General features: G+C 33.1%; 1 protein-coding gene and 1 pseudogene across 2 annotated transcripts; one reads left to right on the forward strand and one right to left on the reverse strand.

The window, feature by feature from the left end:
* The first annotated feature begins 9489 nt into the window (after nucleotides 1-9489).
* LOC111310175 (CEN-like protein 1) lies at nucleotides 9490-10762 on the forward strand. The gene is made up of 4 exons (XM_022909366.2): nucleotides 9490-9832; nucleotides 9921-9982; nucleotides 10091-10131; nucleotides 10237-10762. The coding sequence occupies exons 1-4, from the start codon at nucleotides 9632-9634 to the stop codon at nucleotides 10452-10454; spliced, it is 522 nt and encodes a 173-aa protein (XP_022765101.1). The 5' UTR covers nucleotides 9490-9631; the 3' UTR covers nucleotides 10455-10762.
* Nucleotides 10763-10861: 99 nt separating this feature from the next.
* On the reverse strand, nucleotides 10862-17991 carry LOC111310169 (E3 ubiquitin-protein ligase XBAT33-like; annotated as a pseudogene). The gene is made up of 10 exons (XR_016345118.1): nucleotides 17510-17991; nucleotides 17330-17389; nucleotides 16821-16892; nucleotides 16436-16620; nucleotides 15971-16131; nucleotides 15793-15851; nucleotides 15667-15713; nucleotides 15419-15562; nucleotides 13869-13960; nucleotides 10862-11608 (listed from the first exon to the last, which is right to left on the reverse strand). The product of XR_016345118.1 is annotated as an E3 ubiquitin-protein ligase XBAT33-like (transcript).
* Nucleotides 17992-20146: the final 2155 nt, after the last annotated feature.

Genomic DNA, 20146 nt, shown 5'->3' on the forward strand with positions numbered 1-20146 from the left:
ATCCGTGCTGTAGTTCCCTCAATTAGCGAGATATAGCACTTCATAGATAACTTGCGAGTAACCAAGGGAACATCAAGGTAACTAAGAGGCAATGCTCCAAGTTTAAACCCTGTTTCTTGTGAAATCATTTCTAACTCGCTTCTCTGCATTTATGTGCTAAAAATTTCACTTTTTGCATTATTAAGCTAAAGGCCAGAAAATGAGTAGAAAGGCTGCAATATTCTTTGAATACCATCTATAGAGTCCTTAGTGCCCTTTGTAAAAATAAGCAAGTCATCAATGAAACAGAAATGCATCAGGTATCTTGCATTATAATTTTTTTTTTTTTTGTTCAAAACACAAATAATTTTAAAAAAATATAATTAATAAAAATGAAAATATAATTTAAAATTTTTCGCTCTAGATGCTCTTCAAGCAAGCTTGCTCGTATTACAATTGCTTGTTCGCGTTATGAAGTTTTTGGAAGTTCGGTTTGTTTCGTGAATCTTTGTCATATTTGTTTTGTCATTTTTATCATTAGAGAAAGCAAAAGAAAGAAGCTTATTCATGTTTTATAATTCCTAGTTTTATCTAGATTTATTTCCAGTGTTTCGCCTCCTTTATTGGTTTCCCATTTCAGCAGACAGCATTATGCTGACCTCAAGGCATCCCATTTAATGGTCTTCCAATTATCCTGATTTTATGCAGCAAACGTTTATTTGATTGATAAAATTCACCCATAATCAAAATTACATCTTTTGAGAATCTAGACAGATGAGTTTCTCTGTTGAACATACGCGTTAGAAGTACATAAGAAATTTCGAAGCAATGATGGTCTGAGACACTAACAATTTCCTATTATTATATTTATCAATGTATGTATGCAACAATGCTTTCATACGCATAGAGTAGCAACTGGTCAATTTGAAACCGTCTAAGCTCTAAGCCTATCATTTTATCATTTTATCCGAGTCTCGTTGGCAAAGCAAAATTGCACATCAATAACTGAATATGGTGCAGAAATTTGACAGTAGGAAAATAGCAATAGGTAGGTGAGACTAAGAGTTTGCTTGCTACGAACTACGACTTTTCATGGCCTTTAATTGGACGCCTTTCTTGATCTTTTCATAACCTGTAATTTTAAACATAACATAATAGCACGATAAAAAAATACGAAAATGATATAATTTAAATTTAAAAAAAAAATAAAAAATGTGTTTAATGTTATAATGTAACATGATGATTTTTATATTTTATATATATTAAATATAAAATAAACAAATACAATTAAACAAATTTGAAAGTTTCCAAACAACGAAACTGGGCAGCTTTTGTCTCTAGAAGCTTAGAGAAGTAGTACTACTAATATGCCCTACATTTTTTGCTTATGAATAGCCTGCAGCTTCTGTACATAACGGTATGGTGAACCTTAACTGATCAGGTGGCCAGTTTCTGATAAAAATTTTCCTGCACGGATTCAAATCAAAAGGTGTCAGCAGTCAGCACCATCATAATAATTCCATATATATTTTTATCAACTGGGCATCAGCCAATAACAATAAACAATGAATCAGTCACCGGAGAACGAGAATGAGACAGCAAACTTGATTAAAATTTGATCCGGTAGCATCTTAGAAGAGACAAAGGAACACTAGGAAATATCTTCAAGCATGAACCATACTCTACAACTAGCCTAGTCTCTAGGTATCGTCGTACAAGAAAAATGCCTTGCCAGGATAAATATTCAGTAATTTCTAGCTTAAACTTTCACCTCCAATTTCCAAAGGCTGTGATGCCGGCTAACAATAGAAGGAGCAGTAATTCCAGCAGATCCAGGATAACAGGATACTGATGAGAGTAACAGACCGTAGCTCTATATGTTTAAACATAGCTAATTGACTAAAACATCGAGCTTCTAAAGGTGTGGGTACAGACCAACGTGTAAAATGCTGAGACGAGTAAAAACGCAAATTTTTGCTCGGATTTATGCTTATCGTCGAGGAAGCAAGCAATGTTAGTCATAGAATATGAAAGCAAAAACTTTCTAGCATTGAATCGACTCTCTTTTTAGACAAAAATGATTCTTCGAAATCCAAATACGTGCCAAATTCAGAGAGTTTTATTATTCTTCCAATAGACCATCAGATAAGTGGTAGCTCCCCACTTCAAATACCTTTCGTCCATCGTTAGGTTCATTAAAACTATTGTTAGTTTTGTTGGGCTAAAAGCCTTCAATCCAATCACACCAGCAGAAGTGAAATCAAACAATAAATCAAACACACAAGAGATAATAATTTAATGTGGTTCGATTCAACTGACCTACATCCAAGGATGAGAAATAAGATGTACTAGTTGTAGATAATTACAAACTTACATCAAATCATCAACCTCACTCAACAATCAATACTCATAAGACACTCTCAATCTCCTCTAGTCCTATGAAGTATTCTCTACCCAAACAAACACAAACCCAAACCCTTGTGCACCCTTTCAACATAACCAAACACATACCCATATGCTCCCATACATCATACCTATGTGGACTCTCTCAATCTCCTCTAGTCAACTCACAAACAAACATACACACCCATAAGACGTAGAGCCCCAATACTCCTATGGGGTGTTTATCCCACAAAATCCTACAACTCTCTTACATCTTTTTCTCATACCTAACCCTGTAGAGACTTCACCTATTTATAACCATACAAATTTGCCCATTAAGAATCCCTCTCCTCTTAGAATTCTTCTCCTGTAAGTCAAACTTGCCTATTAAGAATCCCTTTCCTTTTAGAATTCTTCTCTTGCAAGTCAAACTTACCTATTAAGAATCCTCTTTCTCTTGGAATTTTTTTTTTTGCAAGTCTTCTTGTCCATCAAGCAATATCTGACAAATCTCAAACAAATCTCTAACAAATCTCTTATGGGATTTGAGTCAATATTTCCAATAATCTCCACCTTGACTCAAATTTCATCAATCATCTGTCTTCATGCTAGACATGCTTAGCTCCACCTACAATGGAAGTCTCACAATCATCTTCTCTTCTCTTGTGTCTTCACACTTCATACAAACCAATCCTTAATCTTCAAAACTTGAACTCGAACTCTTCTCTCGAATCAAGCTCTTCTGAACTTGCTTCTTTCCATGTCTCAAATCATGCACTTCCCAAACCTTTAGCTCTTCCTACATCTCGAACTTTCAGCTCTTTCACATTTCGAACCTTCGGCTCTTTTCACATCTTGAATCTTCAACTCTTCTCATATTTCGAACCTTCAGCCTGATACCACTTGTTAGGGAACACCACAGCTCTGATACCATTTGTTGGGCTAAAAGCTTCCAATCCAATCACACCAACGGAAGCGAAATCAAACAATAAATCAAACAATAAATCAAACACACAAGAGACAATAATTTAACGTGGTTCGATCCAACTGACCTACATCCACGGATGAGAAACAAGATTCACTAGTTGTAGAGAATTACAAACTTGCATCAAATCATCAACCTCACTCAACAATCAATACTCATAAGACACTCTCAATCTCCTCTAGTCCTATGAAGTATTCTCTACCCAAACAAACACAAACCCAAACCCTTGTGCACCCTTTCAACATAACCAAACACATACCCATATGCTCCCATACATCATACCTATATAGACCCTCTCAATCTCCTCTAGTCCACTCACAAACAAACATACACACCCATAAGACGTAGAGCCTCAATACTCTTATGGGGTGTCTATCCCACAAAATCCTACAACTCTCTTACATCTTTTTCTCATACCTAACCCTGTAGAGACTTCACCTATTTATAACCATACAAATTTACCCATTAAGAATCCCTCTCCTCTTAGAATTCTTCTCCTGTAAGTCAAACTTGCCTATTAAGAATCCCTTTCCTTTTAGAATTCTTCTCTTGCAAGTCAAACTTACCTATTAAGAATCTTCTTTCTCTTGGAATTCTTCTTTTGTAAGTCTTCTTGTCCATCAAGCAATATCTGACAAATCTCAAACAAATCTCTAACAAATCTCTTTTGGGATTTGAGTCAATATTCCCAACAATCTCCATCTTGACTCAAATTTCATCAATCATCTGTCTTCATGCTAGACATGCTTGGCTCCACCTACAATGGAAGTCTCACAATCATCTTCTCTTCTCTTGTGTCTTCACACTTCATACAAACCAATCCTCAATCTTCAAAACTTGAACTCGAACTCTTCTCTCGAATCAAGCTCTTCTGAACTTGCTTCTTTCCATGTCTCAAATCATGCACTTCCCAAACCTTTAGCTCTTCCTACATCTCAAACTTTCAGCTCTTTCACATCTCGAACTTTCGGCTCTTTTCACATCTTGAATCTTCAACTCTTCTCACATTTCGAACCTTCAACCTGATACCACTTGTTAGGGAACACCACAGCTCTGATACCATTTGTTGGGCTAAAAGCCTCCAATCCAATCACACCAGCGGAAGCGAAATCAAACAATAAATCAAACACACAAGAGACAATAATTTAACGTGGTTCGATCCAACTGACCTACATCCACGGATGAGAAACAAGATCCACTAGTTGTAGAGAATTACAAACTTGCATCAAATCATCAACCTCACTCAACAATCAATACTCATAAGACACTCTCAATCTCCTCTAGTCCTATGAAGTATTCTCTATCCAAACAAACACAAACCCAAACCTTTGTGCACCCTTTCAACATAACCAAACACATACCCATATGCTCTCATACATCATACCTATGTGGACCCTCTCAATCTCCTCTAGTCCACTCACAAACAAACATACACACCCATAAGACGTAGAGCCCCAATACTCCTATAGGATGTCTATCCCACAAAACCCTACAACTCTCTTACATCTTTTTCTCATACCTAACCCTGTAGAGACTTCACCTATTTATAACCATACAAACTTGCCTATTAAGAATCCCTCTCCTCTTAGAATTCTTCTCCTGTAAGTCAAACTTGCCTATTAAGAATCCCTTTCCTTTTAGAATTCTTCTCTTGCAAGTCAAACTTACCTATTAAGAATCCTCTTTCTCTTGGAATTCTTCTTTTGCAAGTCTTCTTGTCCATCAAGCAATATCTGACAAATCTCAAACAAATCTCTAACAAATCTCTTATGAGATTTGAGTCAATATTCCCAACAAGTTTCAAGTACGTACAAGTGATTGTGACCCACACTTTCCAATATCGATATAAGGAAAGTCAAGTATATATTGGTTGAGCAAAGCAGAAGACTTGTAGCTATGCCGTTGGCCGCCAATGATTTCCCCACGTACAGCTGGACTTCTTCTTAGTTTTCTTCATCTCTGAATCTCATTCATTGATTTGGAAAGGAATAAAGATACATATACCTTTATATTTGATGGAACTTTAAAAAAAAAAATTGTAAATGCTGTGGCCTGCGAGGGGAGAAGTGTGTTGCAGTATTCTGCTCTCTGAAAGGGTAAAAAAGTTATCAACCTGCTTTAAGTCGAATTATTATTGTTTAAAAATTTAGCAAATGGTTCAACTAATTAAATTTGTCCAAGTTATTATTTATGGTTTGCTGGATCTACTTTGAAACCAACAGCCAAAATAAGATAATGCTTGCACTTACATGTACTTGGAACCTTATGTGTAAAACCATGATGATAAGCTCAATCCTTCTATGAATTAGGTCCCAAAAAAACAAATAGTTTTTCTTGAATATCTTAGTTATTTAATTATATATGCTATGTTTCGCTCCTATTTAGGGTTTAGTCATAAAATGCGAACCCAACGTAAAGGGATGTATCCAAAACAGGTCTTAATCCTTATTCTCGAACTCCGAAAAAGAGACTCATTTGAAAAACTTGAGCAAATTAACGAAGACTAGCAAAGCAATATTCCATGAATTTATATGACTATAAATCTATAATAGTATGTAAAAGGAAACTACTTGAGGAATCTAATATAAGGCGTGACTAATTAATTATTGGCAGGTGATATAGATTAATTATTCAATGGTTTAGATCAAATTTTTATTATTTCTTTAATTTGATAGAAAGATTAATGTTTTTTAAATATTGGTTTTACTATAATACCTATTTTATCACAATTTAGATACTTAATATACTAGTAATATAATAATACATCTCTTATGATCAGTTAATATTTATTATTTCAATAATATTATAAGTCCAAAAAATGGTTCCATTTTTTAACTTGAAATGACAAGACACACTTAAGTAATGCTAATGTGGGGAACTCCATTTAATTTTTAAGTGGGAATAACTTATGTAAGGATTACATCGATACAGTTAATCAAAAATTTTATTGATGTAATTTTGAAGATTTTGAGATAAAAGTCAATCGTTCATGAAAGTATAATAAAATTAATAACCTAAGAAATGTGATATGATCAGTTTTATAATAAATTCGAAAATTATATCAAGAGTTATTAAAAAAGGTTTATATGTGATATGTTATTCGTGTATAAATTTATATACTATCAGTAAATTTGATAATACTTTATTAATAAATAAATTTTTAAAAATATATTAATTTTTGTATATTTATTTTAAATATTAATATTTACTCATTAATAAAATTTTACAAAATATATAAACTTTATACATTGATAATATATCAAATGTCAATTTAAAAAACTTATATATATATATATATATATATATATATGTGTGTGTGTATTTGTTAAGATACATTCCTATTTGGATTTTATCACACTCATGGTGCAATAGAATCCAAGCTTTCTTTTTTGGGATCAACTATACCATGAGGTGCATTTAGACATAAAACACCTGCGGTGCACAGGGGGGAATCCAAAGGAGGCTGGCAGGGATTGGCTCCTCCTCGGTTCCTTAAAATCACCTGTATTTTTACCCAAAAAATTAATAATTTGGTAATTTTTTAGGAATAATTATAATGATATGATAAGTATGTAATAAATAATTTTATTTTCTTTATATTTAATAAAAAATTATTTTTAATGTAAGCATTATTATTTCATTTATTTTTAAATTTTTTTTAATTAATTAAACAAACGTGTTGACATTAATTATTATGTCAAACTATTTCTTTTATAAAGATAGAAAAATAAAATTAGAGAATATTCAACTACCTAAATATACTGTGCACATGGGATGAAGATTTTAATTGTACATTATACTTTTGTTTTTAACTTTTAAGTAAATTTTTTTAAAAACTCAACCTTTTAATGAAATTACTTTTTTTTTTCTTTAACTTTTAAAAAAATTAGTTAGAGTTTAATTGTTCTTTAAATATTCAACAAATTTCTTTTGATCGTGAAAAAATATTTATACCTTTTTCCTTTAATTACATTTTTATTTTATTTTATTTTATATTAAAACTTTTTATTAGATTTTTCTATCAATTCATCTTATTTTTATAATGACCCTTTCAAAGTAAAAGTCCTTGTTTCGTCCCTGACGATGCAGTCAAACCCATTGCTCCTTCGATTTGAGATTGGAGAGAAAAAGTTCATTGGACCTTAAAACAATTGATTGTTTTAGTATAAAATTCAAATAAAAAATATTTTTTAATTATAACAATTGAGTGCTTTTTATTACACGATCAACTATTATATTTACTCTCACCACTATAAAAATGAATCCATCGTTAAAGATGTTAGTAAGTAGAATATCGACTAGGTAAAACATTCTCAGCCTTTTTTGAAATTTTATGTTATATATATCTTCGTACTTATATTCAAATAGTTTAAATTTATTTTCATTTTTATTTTTGTAGGTATTTAATAAATATAAATAATTTTTATACGTAAAACTTTTTTTAGAAAATAAAAACTAAATTTTATTTTCTTAACTTTGTTTTTATTTTTATCTTACACATTTATGTTATTTTTTATAACTATATATATTAATATATATTTTTTAAATAAAAATATATTAATTTTAATTAATCTAAAATAAAATTTATAATATTTAATATAAAATCTATTTACTAAATATATATATAAATATATAAAGATGGGTACACATATTATATTACTTATCTCTATATCCTCATACCCTTACTTTTACTAAATTATAGTTATCCCCATTCCCTTTTTCAAAATTTAATATCTATCATCATTTCATTAGAATAAAAAATTAAATTTTTCATCAAATATAAATAAGATTGACATCTTTATTCGCTGTCCTTAATATTTAATATAAAATTTATTTATTAAATATATATAAATAAGTACGCGACAGATATTATATTACATGTTTTGATATCCTCATACCCTTACTTTTATTAAATTATATTTATCTCCATTTATTTCCTCAAAATTTAATATCTATAGTCTTTTCATTAGAATAAAAAATCAGATTTTTTATCAAATGTAAATAAGATTGACGTCCTTATTCACCATTATCTTAATTTTACCCTACCTCCATATCGACTTTAAAACTTCAAACATAGTTAAAGCTTCAAAGTTTAAAGTTTTCTTCAAAAGGTACTTTATCTATCAATCATAATTCCATATGCTTTAATTAGATGAAAAAGGGCCGATTAATGTTAAGAAAACTAGAGCAAATCAAGGGATCCAAAAATTTGCCTTGCACGTGATACTAGGGTTGGCAACCCAACCTAGAATCGATGGGTTTCGATCCGATTTGATTTTATAAGATTGATTTTTTTTTTAAATTGAATTTCGAATCAGATTGGATCGGATATTAATAAATAAAAATTAAGTTCACATTTTAGATAAATTTGATCCGACCCGATATTATATAAAAATTTATTTTTTAAATTTTTTATTTATATATATTTATATATTTATATTTAAAAAATAATATTTTATTAATTTCTAATCAAAATCGAATATAATTTATATAATGTCAAATTCAAATAAAAAAATTAAAAAAATTTTAAATCAGATACGAATACGAATTTTATGATTATAAAATCGAATCACATTAAAGTGAGCAAAAACCCACCTCGACCCAACCGTTATCATTCCTACGTGATACATGTACCATTTTGCCAAATTAGAATCCAAATACCCTTTGGCCTTTGCCTCCGTCCATTGAATTAGTTACATGTTTTTTAGCGGTTGATAAGATTTTTTTTCTGCTTTCCAATAAAAGAAATCATGCGTATATGGAGTGAAGCACCTTAAAAGCTGAATTCCATTTGTCCAAAGATATTATATGGAAGTGGAAAAAGTTGTACTACTCTTCATTCTCATGATGACCCCAATAAGCCAAATACGTGTTATATTCCATTCCATACAGATATATATATATATATATATATTTATATATGTTATGAATTAAGCCTTTTAAGCTTTTGTGAGGCGATCTCTGGGAAGCAATCCCATCTCTCCAGTGGCTTCTCCCTTCAAATATATAATATATATTATAAAAAAAATCATTTCTATTGTTTAAAAAGCTTGTCACATCACACGTCCTTTCCGGAAATAGAAATCTTTTTTGTTATGTTATGCTGAAGCATTTTCGAATCCTTGAGCTTCGAATTAACCCAAGCTCCCCTTCAAGTCCCTTTCTCTCTTTTGTCTATAAAAACTCTCATATTCTCCCAAACCCATTGCATCAAAGCAGCTAGAGAGAATACATCTCTCTCTCTCTCTCTCTCTCGATCTTAACTGCTGCATTTGTCTTCATATCATGTCAAGGGTCCCAGAGCCACTTACTATTGGGAGAGTTGTAGGAGAGGTGGTGGATAATTTCTTCCCAAGTGTCAAAATGACAGTAGCTTACAACTCCAACAAACAAGTTGCCAATGGCCATGAGCTCATGCCTGCTGTTATTACTGCTAGACCTCGGGTTGAAATCGGCGGCGAGGACATGAGAGCTGCCTACACATTGGTAAGTTGCAGCAAAACCTTTACTGTACGGTAAACCACGTTAATATTATTACCAAAGTCTAAATCTTGCATAACTTTTTTTCTCAAAGATCATGACAGATCCTGATGCTCCAAGCCCTAGTGATCCATACTTGAGAGAACATTTGCACTGGTTTGTATCAGTATCAGTATTACTAAACTGTACTCTTTTATCTTTACTATACATTTTGTTCAACATGTAGTCTATAATTTCTAAAATGCAAAGCAACGTATCTTCCAGGATGGTCACAGATATTCCTGGTACTACTGATGCTTCTTTTGGTGAGTTTCCAAAACCACAATTTCAATATTTATGGCCTGTCTGAATCATTTATAGCGTATAAAAATGAGTATTTTCCAGTACCCAATCGATTTTAACGCCAACAGGGAACGAAGTTGTTAGCTATGAAACTCCAAAACCAACAGTTGGCATCCACAGGTACGTGTTCATACTGTTCAAACAGAGAGGAAGACAAACAGTGAGGCCACCATCTTCGAGGAATTACTTCAACACCAGGAGGTTCTCAGACGAGAACGGTTTGGGACTCCCAGTGGCTGCAGTGTACTTCAATGCCCAGAGACAAACAGCTGCAAGAAGAAGATAACTCTGACCTCCGTAGTCCATACCTAATACTAGTATACTACTCTACTAATAATCCACGTCAAAATATCGTTTCCTCTGCTTTCAAAAGAAAAAAAAAAATGGGAATGTCGACATTGTTACGCATGTTTTCTGTGATGGTATTTCACTTTGTAATCTTGACTACCGTGCGCACTACTGCTAGGTGAGGTGACTATTATAATGTAAGAACTAGGTTTCGGTTGTGTATGTAGACCCCTTTCCCGTTTAAATCAGAGCTGTATATAAAAACCCTTTTGGTGGGTACGTGGCAAGCTATGGAAAGGTGCTTACCATGATTATCATGATGTCCCAAGCCACTCGATTTGATTCAATGTTCTCATAGCCGGATTCTAATTAACTTTCATAATAATAGTTATGTAATATTAATGCTAATGTGAAATAGTAATTAAATTTCAACGAAGACAAAATTAAAATTTTCTTCAATTTATAATAAGTACATAATAATATTACCAAAAAAACAAGTATGATTTCAGCAAGGGATATTGCCTCCATTAGAAATCCGTCTCTCTCGTCGCCGCGGGTTATTGTTTAGCAATGGAACCTACGACTTAAGCTCTTTCTTGGAATGGATCTCAACCAATCAAGCATTTATTTCTGAATTGCATTGATGTTCTCTGCTGCAGCTCCTCCTGCCCCAAAACATGCTTGAACAGGTTGCTCTCTCCTGTCCTAGTCCTTCAATTTTGTCCTGGTCAATTGAGGTAGCTTGTGAATGTCTTGGAGATTCATCTTGTGTTTCTGTATCTCGAGGTTCAAAAGAGGGGCAAGGACCATCATTGCAGGTGCACAAAGGGATGGCAACATAAGGAAATGGGCTACAGGTAACTGGACAGAAAATATGTGAAGAAACTGATGCAACGTGATTCTTTCGGATCTCTGAAGCTGGTGACGGGCAATCTGCATCACGAGGATGAAGCATGCACGGGGTACAGAGGCCAAGGAAGAGATGTAGCTTAATTTCTTTTACTGGGGAACTAGGCAATTTGGCAAAGGAGAGAATGCCATGTCTACAGAGAGGGCATGGAATAGACCCTGGAGGGGCCGGCAAATTGGAAGGAATGTGGCTTATTGAGCAAAGATACAGGGCACACCTTACGCATAGCTCATGCCCACATCCTGAAAAGATAAAATGAATTGATGACAGCCCTTGTAATTTTATTTTTAGCACAGGGATAAATACAGCAGTTTAGTCATATGGCAAAAAAGATACTAGTTGACGCTGATAATAAAAAGAGTTCTGGCTCATTTTGCTAGAACATTTATGGTCCTTTACGATGTTACTTTTTGATACTTGCATTTTGCTTCTACAAACAAATGGCAAATCGTGCGTCTAGACACCAAAGCAAATAGTAATATATTTTGATTAGGAGTTAAGGGTGTGTTTGATATACAAGATTATGATAAGATAATTTTAGATTAAATAATATCATCCTATCTAGTATTTGATGTGAGTAAGGATTAAGATAGAATAATTTTATTTATTAGTCAAAATTATTCTTTCTCAAAGTTTATATAATTTAAATTATTAATATAAATTTTAAGAGTATAATAGAACATATAAGTTCAATCCTAGGATTAAAAATAATCATCTCCACTTTGAGAGAATTGAATCATTCTATGACAAAAAGATGATTAATCCTTATTCCAATCCTATCCCTTTCTTTAGACACAAACTAAACATGGTATAAGATGATTTTCATCCTATCATATCTTATCCATCATCCTATGCATCAAACATAGCCTAAAATTGTTAAATTGTTATTTCTTCTGCAAAACAAAATACAAGATTTAGTTTTATATAGATAAGTTATCTCAGGGTTGGTTAGTACATCTGGGCCTATCTATTCAAACTTCTCCAAATATGAATATTTAGAATCTAGATCATATATTCTTGATGAGTTTATAAAGAGCTTCAATGTCACGTGCCGAGACTTAAGCTTCAGGCTCGTGCGGCTTCAGGACCCCGACATGCACTTATCCAACGTCTTAGATCAACCTACCTGCCATGGGTCACACCCTTGTAAGGTATTGTCTGCTTTAACCCCTCTGAGCTCATGATTTTGTCTTACAGTGAGGTATTGTTTGCTTTAACCCCTCTGGGCTCATAGTTTTGTCTTACAAAAAGTACCTCACAAAGAGAATGTGATGTGAACCATTTTATATCCTAGTGACCTTCCTTTTATATTTGATGTGAAATTTAAGACTCCTCCTTAGGTCTGTGACATTCTCTTCCACCCAACCTCACGATGTCATCATCATAGAAGCTGGCCACCTTACCTACCTCCCTCGAGCCGCTTTACGTGAATTGAACGATTTAGGACTGGCTTTAATACCATCATCATAGAGGCTAACCACCTTGCCTACCTCCCTTGAGCCGTTTGACGTGAATTGAACGATTTAGGACTAGCTCTAATACCACTTATCACGTGCCGAGACTTACTTAAGTTCCAACCTCGCGATGCCATCATCATAAAGGCTAGCCACCTTGCCTACCTCCCTTGAGCCGCTTGACATGAATTGAACGATTTAGGACTGGCTCTAATACCACTTATCACGTGCCGAGACTTACTTAAATTCCAACCTCGCAATGCCATCATCATAGAGGCTGGCCACCTTGCCTACCTCCCTTGAGCCGCTTCACGTGGATTGAACGATTTAGGACTGGCTTTAATACCACTTATCACGTGCCGAGACTTACTTAAGTTCCAACCTCACGATACCATCATCATAGAGGCTCGCCGATTTAGGGCTGGTTCTGATATCACTTATCACGTGATAAGTGCCGAGACTTAAGCTTCAGGCTCGTACGGGTCTAGGACCCGGGTATGCACTCATTCGACATCTCGGATCAGCCTACCTGCTACGGTTCACACTCTTATGAGGTATTATCCACTCTGACCCCCCTACCCTCACGATTTTGTCTTACAAAAAGTGCCTCACAAGATGAAGGTGGTGTGAATCCTTTTATATTCCAATAACCTTCTTTTTATATCCGATGTGAGATTCAAGACTTCTTCTTAGGTCCGTAACTCTAGAACTGGGTTAACTATATGGATGTTCGCCAACTTGCCTCCTCGCTCCCTATAATATCAATAACAAACTTAAGTTTTTCTATGCTATGCCATTAAAAATAAATTCTAAATCTAATTTGAATCCCCTGCCTTCTCTTCCAAATCACCAACTGGAAGACTAGCGTGATAATTAATGCTCATAAAGTCACAAAAAAGGATGCTAAAATCAATAAGGACAACAGTGACAAATTAATTAACATAGTGATCGGAGCAGTTGGCTACTTTCTGCTAGCATTTTTTGCAAGAAAAATGGTACGCCACAAATTAAAATCATGAAAAGACTAAAGAGCAAATTGAAGACATACCTTCAGCAGCAACACCGCACACTCTCTCAAGACAGACAGCACAAGTGTCAGCATCATCCGAGGAGGTTGTTGAGGACTGCAACCCATATTCTCTGCAAACAATAATCCAAATGAAGGCTATGCACCACAAGAACTTTTAGAATGTTGACAAACCTAAAGTATCCAATTACTGTATGTTATGGTGGATATAAAAATGGAAAGATGAGAATAGTGGAAAGATAGAAAATAAATTTTTTCCTTCCATTGATGTGCTTGGTTGGAAAGATGGAAAAGTTGAAAGAAAATGTAATTTTCTTTTCATCCGTTGTAGAGTTAAAAAAATGAAAAGAAAGAAAATGAAAATTATATGATTTTACCATTATAACCTTTTTAAAAGTAAAAGAAAAAAGAAAAATCTAAAAATGATGGATAATCTTGTAAATATGCAACGCTTACTCACACCTCTCATCTTTCCTATTTTCTTTCTCACTTTCGTTTCCTACCAAACACACTCAAAATTCATTTTCTTTCACTTTTCTTCCCTCCCCTGACCGTCCTTCCACTTTTCCACTTTACCAAGCATACCATAAGGATAAGGTTTGCTGGATTAGACACAGATAGCATTTTGACATAGTTGCCTGCAATATGGCAGTGCTGGCAGTAACAACTCATACCATTTTTATCTAAATAACTGCAAACAAATTTCAAGTCCTATTTTCTAAACTTTTCCTGGTCCATAGGTAAGTCTTTACTGCCAATAATGCATAGTAGCAAAACTAGTACCAAAAAAATATTTGATTGCAAAAATTTGAGAAACGGGAAGAATCCCACATACCAACAGTGGTTAAATGTAACATAGGCAATGTCAAGGTGAATTTAAGACAAAGCACGAGCCTTTTACCACTTTATAATATAATCCATCGTCACTTCCATTCTCCAAGCAAGACGAAGTTTTTAATATTTTTCTCCTTACTTAAAACAGAAAAACAGGAGGAACAAGCAATCTTAACAATTGGGGTTTTAAACAATCACATTCTCAGGGTCTAGGAATTATCCAATACCAAGCTTTGCAACTTAAAATGATGTGACACATGAGATGCCTAATTTTGATGTGCAAGTGCAACATGGAAGAAACATATGCCTCCAAACCAGAAGCTTATTCTTAACCCATCATCTAAAAGTTTATATGATAACCAGTTTCAAATCACCTAAAAGTTACAAACTTGAAATATAGTAAGCCTTGCAAGGAGAATCATTGTACCAGCAAAAAAAAAAAAAAAAGTGAAATGCTCCAGCCACACAAACCACATATTGATTTAATAAGAAACTTATTAAATTTCCCTCATTTTTTTCTCAATAAATCTCCCATCATTTAGAAGTACATTATGTAACAAAAGATTAAAGTACATTGAATCACCATTATGTCTACCACCAGTCAAGCTCTCCATTCAAATTTGACCAACTTCAAATTATCAAGGATGTCCTTCATTATTAAAAGCAACATTTTGCGATAATAAGTGCTCCATAGTGATTGAAAACTAGCATTTTCACCATGGCAGTTATATGATTACCTTGCTATGTTAAGTACACTCAGAAGAGGCAAGGACAAGTAGTTGGAAAAAGGAAATCTGGGTATGGTTGTGTCAGAATTAGGTGCCAATACGGGCTCAAGCCAATGACGACCCCACATTCTGGCAACATCAAGTGGCAGCCACCTGAGAAAACATACATAACTCTGTTAGCAATGATACGTGCAGAACTGAAGTAACCACGGTTTGAAGAACAAACGAGAACAAGAAGGGATCAATAGGCAATTTACCCATTGCAATTCAAAGTCACTTGTCTGGCTCCTCTAGCTAGAAGGATCTGCATATAAAAGAAAAACTTAATATCCAATTCAAGAGAAATTACAGATGGGTCAAGAAAGATTGTTTATAAGTCTTGCCTGGCAGCACTTCAAATTGCCCCCACAAGCAGCATAATGCAAAGGAGTGCTTCCAGCTCCTGCCCCACTCCCCCCCCCCCCCCCCCCAAAAAAAAAAAAAGGAAGAAAGTAACCATATCACCCAGAAGTTCAAATCAAAAGGTAATCATGCATGGAAAAAATAAAAAGAAGAGCATACCTATCAAATCCATTGATGTTCCATAATGAAATGTGATGGCAGAGACATTGGCATGAAGGTCTAATAAAAGCTGTACACAATCAAAATACCCATTTAATGCAGCCATATGAAGAGCAGTAATCCCACTATCAGCTGCCGTATTTACAAACTTTGACAATGCACTGCACAGTAACAAGTTGCATAATTAGCACAATGAAAAAGCAATTGGGAACTATTGGCATTGAAGGTTGAGTAATTCCCTAGCAATTGAGTTCACTTGAAGAAATATGTATGTTATGAGCATCAACTATTTGCACATCCCAAAACTAAGTTTTGGAAATAAAATGTCGTTTTCTTTCTGATTAAACTTTTTCACGACATTACAGAGAAGAACTTGCAATAAAACCTGGACCTAATTCTCCATTTGAATTCAAATCAGAGCCAGCAGGAGCACAAGGTGGTTCCGTGAAATAATAAAACACACACCTCTGGTCACTTTTGTTCCTCACACTGGAACCATCCCCTCTTTCACCTTCTATTTGGGTGTTTATAGCTTTGAAAGGAGCACTAGGAACAAAATCAGCTACAACTAGTCTTATACATCTTACATGCCCATTTACAGCAGCAAAATGTAGAGCAGTTCTCCCACTTAGATAATCCGCTCTCATAACCTATAAGGAAGTAAAATCGCAATGATCATCAATTAATCAAGAAACATTTGAAAAAGTTATACAAAATTCAGAAAGGGAAATTTCATCAAAAACCAAATGATGCTTTCATGAGTGAGTAGCATCTAACCCAGTTATGACTAAGATATTGTTTAGAAGTAATATTTTGAGTAATCATAGAAGTTAAACAAAATGAAACTCACATTGCATCTGAAAAGCAGAAGGGTCTGTACAACTTCCCAGTGCCCATATCTACATGCTTGCATCAATGCCGTCTTTCAAATTCAAACATAAAGAAAGACTAAAAAGTTAGTTATACAGCAGATCGGTTCCATTTGATGTACAGCATGATAGCAGAGAGGAGAATTTCAAGTCCAGATTCTTTGAAGACAGCTTTGGTTTTCCACAGAATCAGAATTGGAATAAAAAAATCATGTTAAATGAATTCTCAAAACCAATATGATAGATTCTTTAGGAGGGTTAGCGAACCAGAAGAATTTTCTTCATAGCTCCAATTTGGATTCCAAATCGCAAATTCATACAATCAAATACCAAAATTTCAAATCTACATAGGAACTCTAAAAACAGCAGTAAACCCACAGCTAAAAATCAGCACAAATAAAACCATCATTCCAAATATTCATTCTCAAATTTAAAAAACAATCAGCAACATTTAAAAAGAAACAGATACGAAAATGATACAATCCGTTACCTGGCCACAGTAATTCCTGGAATTAACATCAGCTCCATTCTCGAGCAACAGAGCAACAATCTAACAAAAGGCCACCAAATAAATAAAACAGGAAGTCAAAGCTCAAAATGCAATTCAAAAGGCAAACACCAAACGTTCTACAAGCTAGAGCGAAATTTAACAGGAGATAAAAAAGGAAACCTCATCGTGGCCTTTGGCAGCAGCGAAATGAAGAGGAGAATTAAGGCCACCAAAAGTGGAATATTTAGCAAGACAAGGATTGCAATCCAGAAGCATCTTGGCTTCCACCAGATCCCCATCTCTGGCCGCCGACACTAATCTCTCCCCTGAAGCTGAGCACCCAAATGAATTCCCCATTGTGATTCTCTTCCTTTTTTCTCTCTCACTTATCTGTTTTGAGTTACGACTTATGGAAGCTTTTTTTTTTTCTTCTTTTGTATGGGAATTGAAATTAGGTCAACTGTCGTAGAACAAAATTCAAATAAAATAAGCAGAAAAAATTCAACCATAAATGGTTGGAGGGGGGATTTTCGTGCTTTGTTCTCTTTCCAACAACAGAGAAAAATGGAAGACTGATGAAGTAGCGGATTAATTAATTAATTTGTTTTGTTTTGTTTTGTTTTGTTTGCGTTTGGGGGTACGTTGTTTGTTCTGAGTTGGTACAGTTTATGCTTCTTTAGGACCAATGGAGACAGAACAGAGTGTGTTTGGTGGCAAGCTCAAACTACGTTTACTTTCACTTTCACATTCACTTTACCTTTCCTTTTTTATTTCTTTTTTTCTAGTCCTTTTGTTTTCACTTTCCATTTATTTTTGTTTCTTTTAACAAAAACGGATGGCGGATGGCGGATGGCGGATGGCGGATGGCGGATGGCCCTTTCACTTTCCCAAGTGAGAAAACTTTAAAGAAATAAAAATAAAAATTCTAACTTCTAGTTTGATTTGAACGTACTTATAAGATAATATAATTTTTTTAATTTAAAATTAAAAATTTATGAATTCATTAAATTTTTATTTATGAATTTTTTAAATTTATAAATTGCCGAAGGAATAATCTTGGAGGATTAAAACGCTTTTATCAGGAGTGCTTCTCAAGAGGAGTTTGAAAGCTTCAAAGCAGGCGGTTATTTTTTATTTTCCCTCTTCTTTCCCTCCATTTGTATTAAAATAATATAAAATTAATTATCTATTAAATTATTAAAATAATTTTATCGTTGCTTCATAAAAAATTCACATATAATATTTTATCTAAAAATTATTATAATATCTTTAACAATTTTTGACATAATATTAAATTATTAAAATATTCTTAACATTATTTCATAAAATTTAGACATACCATATTTCATTCGAAATTTACTAAAATATCTCTATTAAATTACATACTAAAATTTAACATAATATAAAATAAATTCTATATTAAATTACTAAAACACTTTTAATATTTTTTCATGAAAATTTGATATGTGATATTTTATACCTTTATTAAATTATATATTAAATTAATTATATAAAACTTAACTATCTATTAAATTATTATAGTAACCTTATCATTTGTTTCATGAAAAGTTGACGCATGGGATTTTTTTTTTTTTTGAAAAAATTCTATTATCTATAATGCATCTATAATTACATAAAAATTAACTATATGTTAAATTATTATTATAATACCCCTATTTATTTGCCATTTGCTTCATTTATTTTGTTAATAGAAAATGAACTATATGAAATCCATATTGTTGACACATGTCCTTTGACAATATAAATATTTTATGGTTTATTAGATGAGGGTGATATTGGTAAATGAAACAGAGAATTAGGGCCAATGGAAAGAGAAAGCTAAAAATGATGAGATAGCCAGGGTAATGATAGCATCAGATCAGGTCAGGATGACTTTTTGCTCGCTCTGAACCTAATTCGACTTTAAATATATAAAATTCGTACATACATCGACTCGATAAGTTTTTTTATTTTTAATGCTCGAACTTGACTCGATTCGATATTGTATAAAATTAAATCCGATTCGATTAGATTCGAAATTAATAAAATATTATTTTAAATATAAATATAAAATTAAATATATATAAAAATATATAAAATTAAATAAATAATTAAAAAATAATTTTTTTATATATCGGATCGGGTTTGTCAAAAACACGACCTAGACTTCGAACCCGAAATTTTTTTTATCTTACCCGATTTTACTTGATCTGATACTCGATTTTCAAAAAAAAAATCGACCTTAAAAAATCGAATCGAATCAAAACCTGTCAATTTCAAATATTTTTATCTTCCCTATGCCAGGGACTCAAAATCCCTTACTCGTATAACAGCGGAATGAAGCTGCAAATAAGAAGAAAAAAACAAGAGAAAAGGAAAAGAAAGGAAAATGAAGGACCAGACATGATTGATTGTTTGACAGTTGAAACTTGAGAGGGAGTATTCTTTTTTTTTTCCCGTACGTTGTTTATTCCTCACACATTCATGGTAAAACAAATGTATCCAAATATTTTATTGGAAGTTGAAGCTTTTACTCTCTTTCTCAAAATTTTTTTTTGATGAATTTGAATTATTTTAATAGATAACTAATCTAACAAAAATATGATACGAAATTTTATAATGAATTTATGTAATTAATTTTTCATAATTATTTGTTTAATATAAAATTATATGTCACAAAGCGAAGCTTGGGATTCTTTCCTTACTTTCACAAGTATCTTCTTCCATCTTGGTCTACTACTATAAGATTAAATTCTGTTTAGCATTACATCTAAGTTTTAATTTTTAAAACGCAACTTTTGAATTAAACAATGCTAA

This window comes from Durio zibethinus, chromosome 9, assembly GCF_047325235.1.
Source record: "Durio zibethinus cultivar Kanyao isolate XHJ-2024 chromosome 9, ASM4732523v1, whole genome shotgun sequence".
Classification (NCBI taxonomy): domain Eukaryota; kingdom Viridiplantae; phylum Streptophyta; class Magnoliopsida; order Malvales; family Malvaceae; genus Durio; species Durio zibethinus.